The sequence below is a fragment of the Zootoca vivipara genome, chromosome 11, assembly GCF_963506605.1.
Source record: "Zootoca vivipara chromosome 11, rZooViv1.1, whole genome shotgun sequence".
Lineage (NCBI taxonomy): Eukaryota > Metazoa > Chordata > Lepidosauria > Squamata > Lacertidae > Zootoca > Zootoca vivipara.
This window is the reverse complement of record NC_083286.1, coordinates 60351566-60365312: the sequence shown is the minus strand read 5'-3', so window position 1 is coordinate 60365312 and position 13747 is coordinate 60351566. Positions and strand designations below refer to the sequence as shown.

General features: G+C 44.4%; 1 protein-coding gene across 3 annotated transcripts; it reads right to left on the bottom strand.

Annotated features, from left to right (window-relative positions):
* Window positions 1–1840: 1840 nt before the first annotated feature.
* On the bottom strand, window positions 1841–13736 carry LOC118077318 (tubulin polyglutamylase complex subunit 2). Of its 3 annotated transcripts, XR_009558338.1 has the most exons (6): window positions 13571–13736; window positions 11608–11930; window positions 11032–11111; window positions 8645–8732; window positions 7784–7812; window positions 1841–4849 (listed from the first exon to the last, which is right to left on the bottom strand). XR_009558338.1 is itself a non-coding variant. In XM_060280387.1 (5 exons), exons 1-4 carry the CDS (start codon window positions 13695–13697, stop codon window positions 7784–7786), a joined length of 324 nt encoding a protein of 107 aa, XP_060136370.1. In that variant the 5' UTR covers window positions 13698–13736; the 3' UTR covers window positions 1841–4849. The 3 variants fall into 3 exon arrangements, 2 of the variants coding, with proteins under 2 accessions (XP_060136370.1, XP_060136369.1); XM_060280387.1 differs by lacking the exon at window positions 11608–11930; XM_060280386.1 differs by lacking the exons at window positions 7784–7812; window positions 11608–11930.
* Between the last annotated feature and the right edge of the window lie 11 nt (window positions 13737–13747).

Here is a 13747-nt window from a genome sequence, read left to right as displayed (position 1 = left end):
CGTGGGCCTCGATTGTGCTTGGGGTCTGAGTCATCACAGCACCTGAGGTTAAAAAGGGATTTTTCTGTCCAGGTCAGATAAGTTAGAGATCCTGGGGTCTTTTTTTACCCCTTTTCCCTTGCTCAAGTCACTTGCTCTGCAGATACCATGCTGTGGTTGGGATTGCTCTGCAAAAGGTTGGAACCATCAGAGAGACATCGAACCACAGAATCATAGAGTTGGAAGGGATCCCAAGGGTCCTCTAGTCTAACCCCCTGCAATGCAGGAATCCCAACTCAAGCATCCCTAACGGATGGTCCTACAACCTCTGCTTAAAAACCTCCAGTGAAGGAGAGGCCACCACTTTCCAAGGAAGTTGGTTCTGGAAGTCTTCTGATCGAGGCTGGTTAGCTTTAAGGAGTGGAAGCCTTGCAGGGTTGGTTTTATATCCTGGTCATTAGACACCATCTGATACATCCAGGTTTGAGTTCCTGGGATTGGAAGCTAAGCCTTGACTCCTCTGCTGTCACTGTGATCAGCTGAATAGGCCGGCCTGGTGGAGGTTCATTTAGCAGCCAGTAACCAGAGGGAGGGTCTTTTTCAGGGTGGCTCCTCTCTATGGAATCACTTCCCTTCTGAGCGCAGGTGAGCCCCTACATTAGTGGCGTTTTGATGCTTGTTGAAAACCTAGGTGAGCTCTCAGGGTTTACAGGTGCTTAATTCCCGGTGGGTTAGTTGTGTTTTCAACCCTACCCGGGTTACGCTCTGCATTTTATTTGCATTGCGGCCTTAATGCCGATATGTATATTTTCAAAGCTGTTGCAAGCCTAAAGCTTGATGTGAAGTAAAATGTCACCCCTCCTTTCAATTCTAGGACTGTCGAATTGTCCTTAACACAATTGTCACCTTCCTGAAACTGGGGGAGCTGCCCAGTGACATCTTTGAGTTTGGGCAGCAAGACAAACTCTACTACAGATTCTCAGTTATCTCCAAGTACATTGTGAGTAAAATTAACATGGTCAACTGTTTCCTCCAGACTCTTTCACGAGTTTGCTTCAGAGGAGAAGAAATTTTCCCACCATTTCTTAAGTTTGGGACTCACATACTTTCCGCCCAAACTGTGTGTGTTTGGTGTGGGCAGTGGGAGTTGCAGGATTATTTTATTCTACTGCCTGGCTAATATTTTGTATCCACCACAATGCCCCAGATCACGGCTTGGGTGAGGAAGTGGAAGAATATCTAGATAAAATTCTGCAAAATAGACTCTTGAGAAATAGGGAGGGGGGGATATGCTGATTTTTTTCTTAGAAAGATGCTGTGCAACATCTGCAGCACCCCTAGCTGCTCCTCCCTCTCTCCCTCTGCTAAATTAACTCCCCAGTTTTATGCCATTGTGGTGTATTGATGTGCATCCCCCTGGATTAGCTGTGGCTGCAGACCCTCCAAGTGTCCCTATTTTCCAGGGACGTCCTTGTTTTAGAGAAGCCGTCCCGGTTTCTGATTTAATCCCGGAATGTCCCACTTTTCCTTAGGATGTCCCTATTTTATTGGAGAAATGTTGGAGGGTATGGAGTTATCCGACCTCTGAGCCATCTGAAGGCAATCCTGTATAGGGAGGTTTTTTAACATTTAGTGTTTTATTATGGTTTTATGTGTGTTGGAAGCTGCCAAAAGTGGCTGGGGCAACCCAGTAAGGTGGGTGGGGTAGAAATAGTAAAATTAGCATTATGGAATGGGACGTCCCTATTTTCATCGGAGAAATGTTGGAGGGTATGAGGCTGCAGCATCTACCTTCTCATCTCCCTGTGTCTGCATCTGTGGCATCAGCATCAGCCGGCCGCAGCCCTCAGCTTGCCCTTGCCTTCTCCACCACAGATGTCTTCTGAGACATTTTGTCACTATGTGTAGCACAGCCGCAAACCGAGGCCCACCAACACTGCCACGTCCATAGTTATGCTATGGAACTCACTGCCACAAGACGCACAGGTGGCCACTAGCTTGGATGGCTTTAAAATAAGGCTGGACAAATTGATGGAGGGTGGCTCTGCTCTGATGGCTCTGCTCTGCCTCCATAGTTCTACCAACTAAACCAACTAACATTTCCTGTCCTCTTAATACTTGGGCATGAAGTATGATTCTGCGTTATATAAAGTCAGTAGTATTACTGTGGGTGGCCAATTCAGAAATAATGAGGTTATACTTTTCAAGTATTGTTTGGCCACCACGAGGGATAGAAATGGAGTTTTACAAAAGACTAATCTGGCCCCTCGCTTGCCTTCCTTTCCACTCCCACCCCCCAGTTGTGGAGATACAGGCAGAGGTTGCCAGACATGCTCATGCAGATGACGGAATACCTAAAGAGCAGGAACCCTGCGCATCGCGAGGCAGCGACGATATTGATAGGTAATTGAAAACAAGGCTTTTAAGAGGAAAGGGGGTTTCAGGGCATGAGCCAGAAGTGGGATTTCAGCCGGGATACCTGGAGGCTGAGAGGCAGGGATGCAACTCCAGGTGTCATGCGCTGCCCAAAGGAGAGCGCTAAAGGGAGGCTGCACCCAGAAAGCAGTTTCTTTCTACCAGTTGCCCACAGCAAGTCAGGCGCTTCTCCATTGTTGTTGTTGTTTACCAGCTCCATGCCCCAAGGTCCCAGGGTGGGCTACCACTTTTAAATACAGGCAGTGAGTGGTTCGTTGCAATTGATGCACCGTGCGCACTGGAAGTGACCCGGAAATGTCACCAAAACATCATTAAGATGTCACTAAAAGGGCAGAGCAAGGGTCGAATGGGGGTGGGGTACGGCAGGGCGGAACAAGGGTGGGGTGGAATGCTTTACGTGTGGGGGGGGGGGTCTGGAACATAACTCCCACACAAAACGAGTATTGCCTGTATTAAAACAGAGACGCACCCCTCAACCTTTTTTGCCTGGGGCAATCCCGCCAGTAGCCCCCACTACGCCACACCATTTCCCCTGTATGGAATCCTGGAGAGCCCCTGTTAGTCAGTGTAGACAGTCCTGAGCTGGATAGAGCAATGCTTTGACCCAGCACAAGTCAGCTTCCTGGGTTCCTACGATTAAACCAGCAAATTGTTAAAGTGATCCAGAAGTTGTTAGCCCCTTCTATAGAGTACCAACAGCCTCTGTTCCTCAAGTCTGATGAATGTTTTTAAGCTGGACAAAGTATCAAACACAGGAACTGATCATTTTCTATTGATCTGTCTAGCGTGCAATGCACAGTATATGAAACCCGACTTGGTGAGCAGCAAACAAATTGATGACACTTATCTTGGTGAGTAAGGATCAAACTGGCTCTTTTCCTTGCAGGGATCTTTTCATCACAGGACTACTTTTTCCAATCTCATTAATCCCAGATTATCTCACTTTAGTTACTATCAGCCCCTGCAGTCTCCTTTCCCTTCATGATTTTGATTCCCATGTTCTTCTAGCCACTAACATGACGGGAAATCTGATGTTTGTGCTGGGGAAGGAATTGCATTGGCAAAGTATAATATAGTTGGATTAGACCTAACAACAAAAGTTTTGTTTCTGTACACTTGGACTTGAACAGAAACAGTGTTTCTTTCTTTCTCTAATAACTGGCATTAATTTACCTAGCAATGCAAAGGCGAAATGAATTGTCACAGTAGGGCGTGCTGAATTTTTCAGCTTTCAAATTCAGAAAGCGAGGGTGCTAAAAAGTTGTAACATGACTTGGGTGAAATGAATATGATTTAGTTTTGCTTGGTAAGCGAATGTGTGTAAAACTGCATAGAAATCATTAAAAATGAGTCCTAAGAATTTGTAGTTATTTTTATTTTAGTATTAATGTACAGTAATTACCTTACATTTTCAGAAGTTAAAATTCTTTGGTTTTTCCGAAAGCATTTTTTCTTCCTTCATCAGACATAGACTTACCATGCTAAATGTTGTTCAATCACAAAAATAATAGCAGATTTTAATTTCTCACACCCAAAAACATATTTCAAAGACCTTTCACTGAAGAATTTGTCAAAAATTAAATTTCACCCCCTAAAATATCACACGCTCCTCAGGGAGCCCAGCTCACTTCCCAGGCTGCTTTTCTTTGCCACTGCAACCCTGTTGTTTCGCAATTCTCCTGTCCTGCACATCAGCCCCCTCCAGATGTTGTTGGACTACAACTCCCATCAGCCAAAGCCAGGAGAGCCAATGGTAAGGGGGGGGTCCCCGTGTGTGTCAATTCTCCTCATTTCCACATCAAAAAACGGCCAGTCCTAGAAACCTCTTCCATGTAAACAATACTGAACTCAGCAACCCAATGGGCCTAACTCTGTTCCAGGCAGCTCCTTCTTTCCTTATCATGAGAGGCATTCGCTTCTGACAAGACATAGCCCTGTCCCTCCTTTGAATTTATCTCTTTAAATATCTATATGTGATTTATAACTGTGTTTTTAGGGCAGCTTACAAGAGGAGGGAGCGATGGCCACCAACCTGGATGGCTTTGAGAGACTATTGGAGGAAAGGGTATCAATGGCTCCTGGCCACAATGGCTCTGCTCTGCTTCCACAGTTGGGGGCAGAAATGCTTCTGAGCACCAGTTGCCGGAAACCACAGGAGGGAACCGGGCTCTTGTGCTCAGGTCCCACTTATGGGTTTCCTGTTGGCGCGTCTGGTTGTCCATTGTGAGAACAGGACGCAGGACCTTGGCCTGATCCAGGAGGATTCTGCTGTGGTTCTCATGTTCCTTCTTCCATTGCAGCTCTCCTGGACCTTCAGGGAGACTTGGACGTGGCTGTGTCCAATGCTGCGGTGGCTGCCAGCGAGGAGCTGTTTAGACGCTGCGGCGGACGGATCAATCCAAAGATTGTGCCCAGTCAACATCTCCTGTCCATGCTAAAAAACAACATGGCAAGGCAGTGAGACCGAGAATTGGCATGCCCAGAAGCAGGTCTTCAGAAAAGGCAGGCAAGCAGGAGCAGCTCTCCTTGCTTTCCGGGTGCCATAAAGAGCAGCTGCGGGGCAGCTGGGCTTCCATTTGTGTTGAGAACACTTGTAGAGAACTTAATGAAAACTCTAGACAATGCTTTCTCTGTGGTCTGCCTTTCTCTCTACCTTTTCGCTTCAACTTTTCCCTTTCCCAAAACCATTGTTTTTATATGGTTATCTTCTCTCCCCTGTCCCCTCCATCCAATGGAGAGCTGATCACACTCAGAAGGGTAGCATCCCTTACACATGCCTGCATACATATATACGTATAGCCTAAATGGGGGGGGGGGACCTTCCTCCAAGACAAAAAAAAAGGAAAACATTTGGGGCTGGGAAGGGGGTTTGACAGATTCCAGAAGTCTTGAGACAGCTACATGCTTCCATCATTTTCAGTGATATCTGTCAATTTGACTATACATTGTCAGTCTGCTCCAAATAAGGTTCTGAATATTCAGGACTCCGAGACCTTTTGGTTGGTTGATTGATTGATTCAATAGCAGCTTAGGAAATGAAGCAGCGGGAGATGATTTTACTTTTTAGAGGCGTCCCAGAGGAAGAGGAGAACGTAAAAGAGTATTTAATTAACATATTGTCTGAATCAGGGGTTCCCAACAAAATTTTCTCGAGGACCCCTCATCGAGCTGCTATTGTGACAAGGACCCCCATTAATTCCTAATCCTAAAATTAAAAAGTGAGAGCCAAATTAAGAGTCTTTTTATAAGAGTCCAGGGAGGAGGGAGGGGAATGGAGAAGACAGGGTACCTGCGCAGTAGCGCACAAATGAAGCCGACGCGCGCAAAGCATCTTGGGGAGGTGAGCGTTAGTAGAATGCGCGCACTGCCTCTTTGCAAAACAGTAGTGTTTGTAAAGCGCCACCTAACGGCATACAGCAGAACTACTGCCTCTATCTAATTCTAGTTTTGCGCTAGACTCTGCTCATGCAGGAAGCGGCCAAAACAAAAAATCTGTTATCATACGAAATATATTTAATATATTTTTTATTCTAATAGCATCTTGCGGACCCCTCTGGCATAGCTCGCGGACCCCTGGGGGTCCCCGGACCACCTGTTGGGAACCACTGGTCTGAATGATTAGGGATACAGGAGGAGGAGCTGGATTGTTCAATTGACAGGATCTATCACGTTAAATCAAATTTTGAAAGATTAGGAAATTGCCAGGAGAGTGTTTGGTGATTTTTAATTCAAGACCAATTAAAGACAGAATAATACAAACCAGCCACCAAAACAGATTACAAATTGGAGGAAAGAATATTATCATTCCGAAGGAAATTCCAGCCCACCTTCTTAAAAAGCGCACAAATTATAAATTTCTAACAGACGCCCCAAAAAACAATAAAATACTTTATAGATGGGAAGTCTGAGAAGGAATTTCTTTTACATACAAAAATAAGAAACAGAGATGCAGAGACGTGGATGAGACACAGAAGTTTTGGAGGAGATCTAAAAAAAGAGTTAGGAAAAGCTAAATCTTAGGAAAAGCTAAACCAATGGTAGGGGAACAGGGAGCAACAGGAGGTGAGGAAGAGGAAACATCTGAAGATATTACAGGTATTCAAGAAGAATTAAAAGAGAAACAAGAGTCTAATTAAAAGATAAATATTAGAATGGCTGATCTTAAGTTATTAACCTGGAATGTAAATGGTTTAGATAGTAAAACAAAAAGGAATAAAATTGAACATGTAATATTAAAACAAAATTTGGATATAGTTTGCCTACAAGAAACTCATGTGGCTGAAAGACATAGAAAAGTATTGATAAATGAAATATTTGGAATGAAATTTATAACCTCAGATAAAACACAGAAAAGGAGTGGTATTATACATCAAATCTACGTTAGATCCTAAACAAGCATTTAAGGATGATAAAGGGAACAAATCACATCACAAGGTGAGATTATAGTAATTGGAATTTATGGTCCAAATGAAAAAAGGCAGAGTTTTATAAAACATTAGAAAATAATCTTTTAGATTATATGGACCTAAAGATTATTTCAATGGGAGATACTAATGGGGTAGTCTCTCTAGAAATGGATAACAATAAGGAAAACTGATTCTAAAGAAGGGAAATTGCCCATAACGTTTTTCAATATGGTGGAGAATCTAAATTTAATAGCTATAGGAAGGTTCAAGCACCCATTGCATAGGGAATACACATTTTTCTCAGAAGTCCATCAATCGAGTGGATGGGTCGACTCAGTGTGGGTCTCAAAAGAACTAATTTTATTAGTTAAGAAAATTAAAATATTACCGAGAACGCTCTCGGATTACAATTCAATAATGCTGGAATTAAAAGGCGAAAGAAACAATCCATTCAGATGGAGACTGAATAAAGAATTTTTAGATAATCAGAATACAATACAAAAAGCAGAAAAAGTATTGAAAGATTATTTTGAATTAAACCTTAATCAAGGGACAGATCTCAGAACAGTATGGGATGCCAGTAAGGCGGTTATGAGAGGGTTTTTTTCTACAGCAAAATATGTATCAGAAAAAAGATTAGGGAAGAGAAGAAAAAGGAGATCTTGGAAGAATTGATTAAGAATGAAAAAGAGCTAATTAGTAAACCAAGAAATGAAACAGCAAAGCAAGCAATTAAAATGCTACAAACACAATATTCAATGATAATAAATCAAGAAGTGGAGTGGAAAATAAAAAGGATGAAAGAGAAGAATTTTGAACATGCCAACAAACCAGGGAAGTTGTTGGCATGGCAATTAAATAAAAAACAGGCAAAAAATTCAATAAATAAATTAAATATAGAAGGAAAGATTATAGATAATCTGAGAGACATTAGAAAACATTTTGTAAAATATTTTACAGACCTAATCCGAGCTGGTCCGGGGGGAAAACCCTGAAATTGAAGGATACGGTATTTACGACAAAATAATTACCATAAATTCCAATAGGAAAATTAGCTTTGTTAAATGCACCAATAAATGCCTCTGAGGTTTTGTGTGCAATTAATAAAGCAAAGATAGGGAAGTCACCAGGACCTGATAGCCTGACAGCAAAATATTACAAAACAAAAACAAAAAAACCAAAGAATTCCCTGGTGCAACCATAGCAAAATGTAATGAATTAAATTCTAAAAGTAGATAAGGTACCAGAGACACGAAAAGAGGCTTTTATTACATTAATCCCAAAGCAAGAGGCATCTATATACTGTTTGACTGTGAGAAAAACCCTCAGAGCGGTTATCAATAAAATTATCAACAAAAAGTTAAAACAGCTACCGTATTTAAAAACAATCAAAAGTTATTTATTTATATACTACCCCTCATCTGAAGATCCTAGTGTGGTTCACAGCACAAAAACACAAGGAACAAACACAAAATACCCAGTAAAAACAGGAACAAAACCAAACAATAACGCCCTCTCCATTAATTAAAATCAATGATAAGCTAAAAACTGGATTAAAACACATGCCTGGATTAAAACACATGCCTGAACAATAATATTTTTAGCAACTGCCAAAGAGTACAGCGAAGGCACCTGCCTGTTGTCAATAAGCAGGGAGTTCTAAAGTGTGGGCGCTGCTGCACTAAAATACTGATTTATTACATATGCAGAATGAGTATTATGGGGTGTTCGTAATGGTGTCGGTTCCGCAGATCAAAGTGGCTGAGTGAAGAAGGCGACCTTGTGAGTAAACTGGTCCCAAGCTGTGAAAGCCTTATTCTTACCGTCAAACTTTACACTCCAAGTCATGTGGAAGCCATCCGTCATCAGGTAGAAATTCTTTAAATCCTCGGGCAAGACGCAGGCATTCTTCTGCAAGGAGAGGCGAGGGCAGGAGAAAAAGAGAATCAAGTAGCAGCCACTGCCTCTGTGGCAGGAATTGCCAGTGTGGCCCCGTCTAGATATGGGCGCCAGGCAGCATGGGCAAGGATCAGGGGTGATGGGAGTTGGAGTACTGCAACACTGGGACATGGGAAGCTGCCTTATGCTCAACCAGACTGTTGGGCCACCCAATTCAGTATTGTCTCCAAAATACATAACTTGTATTTTGTGCTTTTCATACTGTGGTTTTATGTTATGATCGACTCTGAGACCTATGGGTGTAGGGCAGTGTGGAAGCCTTGATGTGCAGCTGGCCCTCTTGTCCTTTATACCGCTTCCAACATTTGTCTTTCTCCTATACTTTGCTTGGCCCCGATGGACAGAGACAGGCCTTCAGTATCCAGCTGTTGCCTGAGGGCCCCATCATCTCCCCCCCCCAGCATTCCTGTCAGCCTATGTCAAGACTGACCCCTTGCCCTGCTGCATCTATAACTTTGCACTCGCCCAGCCAGCTCTGTCCAGGTTTGCATCGCTTTTCTTCTTGAGCTGCCTGCCTGCTGCCTGATGTCATCACTATGTTGGGTTCTCTGCTGCCCTGGATTACATGCCCTGAAAACTCTGCCTCCTGAACTAACAGCTATCAGAGCAGCAGCACCGAGAGAAAGGGTGTGTTACATACAAGACGGGTGCTGTTCAAAGTAGGACCCAACAGCAGGTGAGATTCCCCTATTTCTTGAGTTCCTCATTACAGGCCCAATTTAACAGAGGGAGAAGAATTGGTGGGGACAGGTCCAACACCCCTGAGAGGAGTGGTTCTCAAAGGGGGTGGCAGGGGAGAATGGCAAGTGTGGCGGGGAGAATCAAAGCAACCTTTAAACATTTCATTAAAGTATAAAAATAATGTTTGGTAATATTGCCAGAAACTGCATGCACACTTCTTTTCAGGAGCATTGGCTATTATTCTATAATTCTCCATGGCCTGTTGTCACGAAGAGGGATTTTGAACTCTAACAAATCTGAAACATCAGAAAAGAGAAAGCTTCCTTTGTGTTGATAGGCATATGTGGGTTTGTTTGTCTCAAATTAGACCTAATATCAGGTGGCGCTGTGGTTAAACCACTGAGCCTAGGGCTTGCTGATCAGAAGGTCGGCAGTTCGAATCCCTGTGACGGGGTGAGCTCCCGTTGCTCAGTCCCAGCTCCTGCCAACCTAGCAGTTCGAAAGCACTTCAAAATGCAAGTAGATAAATAGGAACAGCTACAGCGGGAAGGTAAACGGTGTTTCCATGTGCTGCTCTGGTTTGCCAGAAGCGGCTTTGTCATGCTGGCCACATGACCTGGAAGCTATACGCTGGCTCCCTCGGCCAATAATGCGAGATGAGCGTGCAACCCCAGAGTCGGTCACGACTGGACCTAATGGTCAGGGGTCCCTTTACCTTTATCAGTAATATTATCTGGCAAAAGCCAGCTCACACCTCTCACTGAGTTTGTATACGTACTTAAGAGGCTTGTTTATAATTACATTTTGGGAATGATTTGTGCTCTTATGTAGTTGCATTGTTTTAAGCTTTTTGGACTCCCCGTGATCATACTATAAAGTAGTTGTTTTCTGCATTGTAAATCAAGCACTGCTAGTTGTTGTTTCTGTTTGTTTTCCAATGTATTTCTTATTACTAAAAGAATTCAGTGTTGTTTTTATTCCGAAAGTGTGGCCCAGCGAAAAAGGGGTTGAGAAGCATTGCCTTAGAATGAACAACTTGAAATCAGTGCCAGAAGAGCAGCCAAGTTGGTCTCGCCGCCTGGCCCTTAAGACACTCCCAAAACCTTATTTGCTCAGCCATCTAGCTTCACACCCCCAAGTGTTTTTGCCTGGCTTGAATATGTCCCGGAGCTTATTAGACTTCTCGCTTGCCAGGATGAAGGACAGAGAAGGGTGTGTGAAAGTGTGTAGAAAGTAGGCTACTTCACAAAGGTAAAGATTGCATTCATTGCTCTGCCCACTTTTCCCACAAGAGCTGAAGGGCACCAGGTTGGCGAGGGTGAGACGGCAAATCCTGGAAAGACGGCTAGTGCCCAAGGGCCAAACTGCAAACTCCTTTACTTCCAATAGTTTCACATCCAGCAAGTTGAACCTGCTCTTTGCATGCAGTCCCATTTAAAAAAACGACCTCACCTCCAGGTGCTCTGTTCTTATCACCTCTATGGAAAATCCAAACTAATAATACTGTAAAAGCTGACTTGAGCACGGTGGGGGAGGAGAGGCAATAGGCTTAAATAATAGCTAGCCTTACCTGTTCCCATAATATAATGGCATGGCGCTCGACTGGCACCTTCTCCACAAATGTCACCTCAGTAACTCCTGGAGAAGCTTCTGCAAAAAGAGTAATCAGTGTAAACAATATGTTGCCTGCTCTTCAACCAGAAAGATTTCCCCAAAGCAGTTTGCAGATGAATATAAACCAGACAGTCCCTCTGCCTCTAGGCTTGCAACTTTAAAGAGTCACAACATGAAAGGAAAAGGGATTGGGAGGGAGGAGGAATAGTGTGGGGGGGGTCAGCATGGAGTCCTCCAGATGTTGCTGCTGGACTTCCAGTTCCCAACAAGCATGGCCAACAGGGAGGGGAGATGAGAGTTGTTGTCCAGCAATAGCTGAAGGCCACATGTTGACTGATTGACTTTCCAATTTTACAATCTGGCCTTTTGTAGCAATACAGCAAGTGGGAAAATAAAGACGGGAGAATCAGCAAAAGATCCATGAAAACGTCAATGAATATCAACCAACCCTCATTGGTTAAAATCATGATGCCTGTTTAAACAAACCAACAAAGCTTTCAAAAGATCTCTGAAGGAAGGGGAGGGCTGGTACCTGACAAATTTCTAGTAGCAGGGAGTTCCACAGGTCTTGTCTTGTCACACTAAAGGGTACATTCCTAGTGAAGACTAGATGAAACTCAGGGTCCTAGGAAGCACCAGAGATTCTCAGTAATTGAGGTGAAGTATAAGGAATCAGGCTGGCCCTGAGATAATTTGGGTCCAATCGTTTGGGGCTTTTCTTTCATTCTTTGATTCCAAGAGCCTTCTTCCCCTGTGGGTTCCTTGGGGGTTCCCAATCTTCTCTGCATCCAGCCAGTCCATAACACCACTGCATTACAGCTTCCATCAGCTCCAAATCTCCCAGAGGTCACCGGTCTGAGGGAAGACGGAATTAGAGGAAGAAAGTCGTTGCATAGCACACAGTGTTTGGAAGGTATCAAGCAGGCAGATCTTAGGTTTTTACATGGAAAATAGAATAGGACAGATAGGGGGCCCCAGCTTTAGGGAGCCCTTTGAAGCATCAAAGGTAAAAGATGGGGAAAATCCTGTTAGGTCATTTAGTTCACCCCCCCTGGACTCCCTACAAATCAGTCTCTGGTGCTCTCTTCTGGGGTTCACGCCTAAAATCATTTCGTTCCAGCCTTAATACAAAAATACAGATCTCCTTCATGCAAAGGGCCAATCATCCAGCGGGGTCTTCCTCCTCTGCACTACTGCCACTCTGCACCAGAAGGCATTTAACAAGCCGGCAAATTATAATCAGAATAAATTCAGTTCTCCTGAGATCAAAGGGAAAACAGGCAGGACGGGGAACGGAGGTTGCACAAAGGTTTTGAGGGATGAGTGAGCGGCAGGTTCTGAAGGGGCCTGAACTAAATCCTAGATCAAACGGGAATTTCTCTCTTAAAAGCCTGGATGTTAGATTAGAAATATCCCAGGGGCAAAACAGAAGATCACACTATTAAAAGAGCCTTGCACACTTTGGAGAAGACATGCCTTTAAAAAAAGGAGAGGAAAAAGTAGCAGGTATTTTTCCTCCAAGCAAAGGTAACTTATTTTGGGGGGCAAGTGTGCCGAAGGTCAGGTTCAAAACATGAGACGGTCCAGGCAGGATTTTATGCCATGGCAAGGTCAAAGTAGAGGCAGTGTGGTGCAGTGCCTAGTGTTGATTGAGACTTGGGAGACCAGAGTTCGAATCCCCACTCAGCCATGAAGTTCACTAGGTGATTGGGGGCGGGGGGAGGGTGTCAGTCAGTGCCTGTCAGTCTAACCTACCTCACAGTTTTGTTGTGGTGATTAAATGAGGAGGGAGAGAACCATCTATTGGGCTCCTTGGAGGAAAACGTGCAGTAAAAATGCAATAAAATAAGTAGCCCTGGAACATTTTTGTTCATACATTTATTTCCCACTTTTGCTCAGAGGAGCAGAAGATGGTGAACGTCATTATGCTCTCCCACATTTTGTCATCACAACGACCCTGCAAGGCAGGTTAGGCTGAAAGGAAATAACTGGCTGCGGATATTCTCAAGCCCTGATGGAAGCTTGAATGATAGGAGAGAGCCACTTTAGGAGCGGGTTCTACTGCAACGGGCCCCACTGCCCCCACAAAACATTAAAGGGTTGCCAAGGAAAAACCAGAAGGAAACGTTTTGAGGGAAAGGAGGTTGAGGAATGTAGGGGAGGGGAGACGAATGTACCTCACAGGGTTGTTGTGAAGGAAAAAATATATGAAAGGATTAGGGGTAGTGGGCTGGCAGTTCCTGCCTCTAAACCTGGCCTACCTCACACCTGGGTGGCCTACCTCACAGGACTTCCTCTGAGAATTAAAAAAAGGAAAAGATCAGGGTGGTGTGCTGGCAGTCCCTGCCTCTCAGCCTGCCCTACCTCGCAGGGCTGTTGTGAGGGAGGGAGGAAGCGCCATGCAATGAACAGGAGAGGGAAGGAAGGCTCTCCGTGGCTCCATCCCTTGGCCGTTTCCATGCCAACCAGGAATGCCACCTCCACCTCCACCTTACCTAGGATGCGGGTGACGCCCAGGGTGAACTTCTCCAGGTAGGGCTTGGTGCTGCTGGAAGTGCTCACGCTGCGCAGGCCCTTCTCCTCCATCCGCTTCCATCCTCTTCTTCCTCCTCCCTCCCGCATCAGCCCCTGTCCACCTGCACACCTGTACGGGCAGCCAAACGGGAGCCAAA

Excerpts from the sequence above, each read along its gene's own strand:
- LOC118077318 (XM_060280386.1), bottom strand. The coding sequence starts at position 13,697 with ATGCGGGAGGGAGGAGGAAGAAGAGGATGGAAGCGGATGGAGGAGAAG. Across the intron at positions 11,112-13,570 it reads GGGCGTCACCCGCATCCTAG|AAGCTTCTCCAGGAGTTACT; the intron begins GTAAGGTGGAGG and ends CTCTTTTTGCAG. Across the intron at positions 8,733-11,031 it reads CCATTATATTATGGGAACAG|AAGAATGCCTGCGTCTTGCC; the intron begins GTAAGGCTAGCT and ends CTCTCCTTGCAG.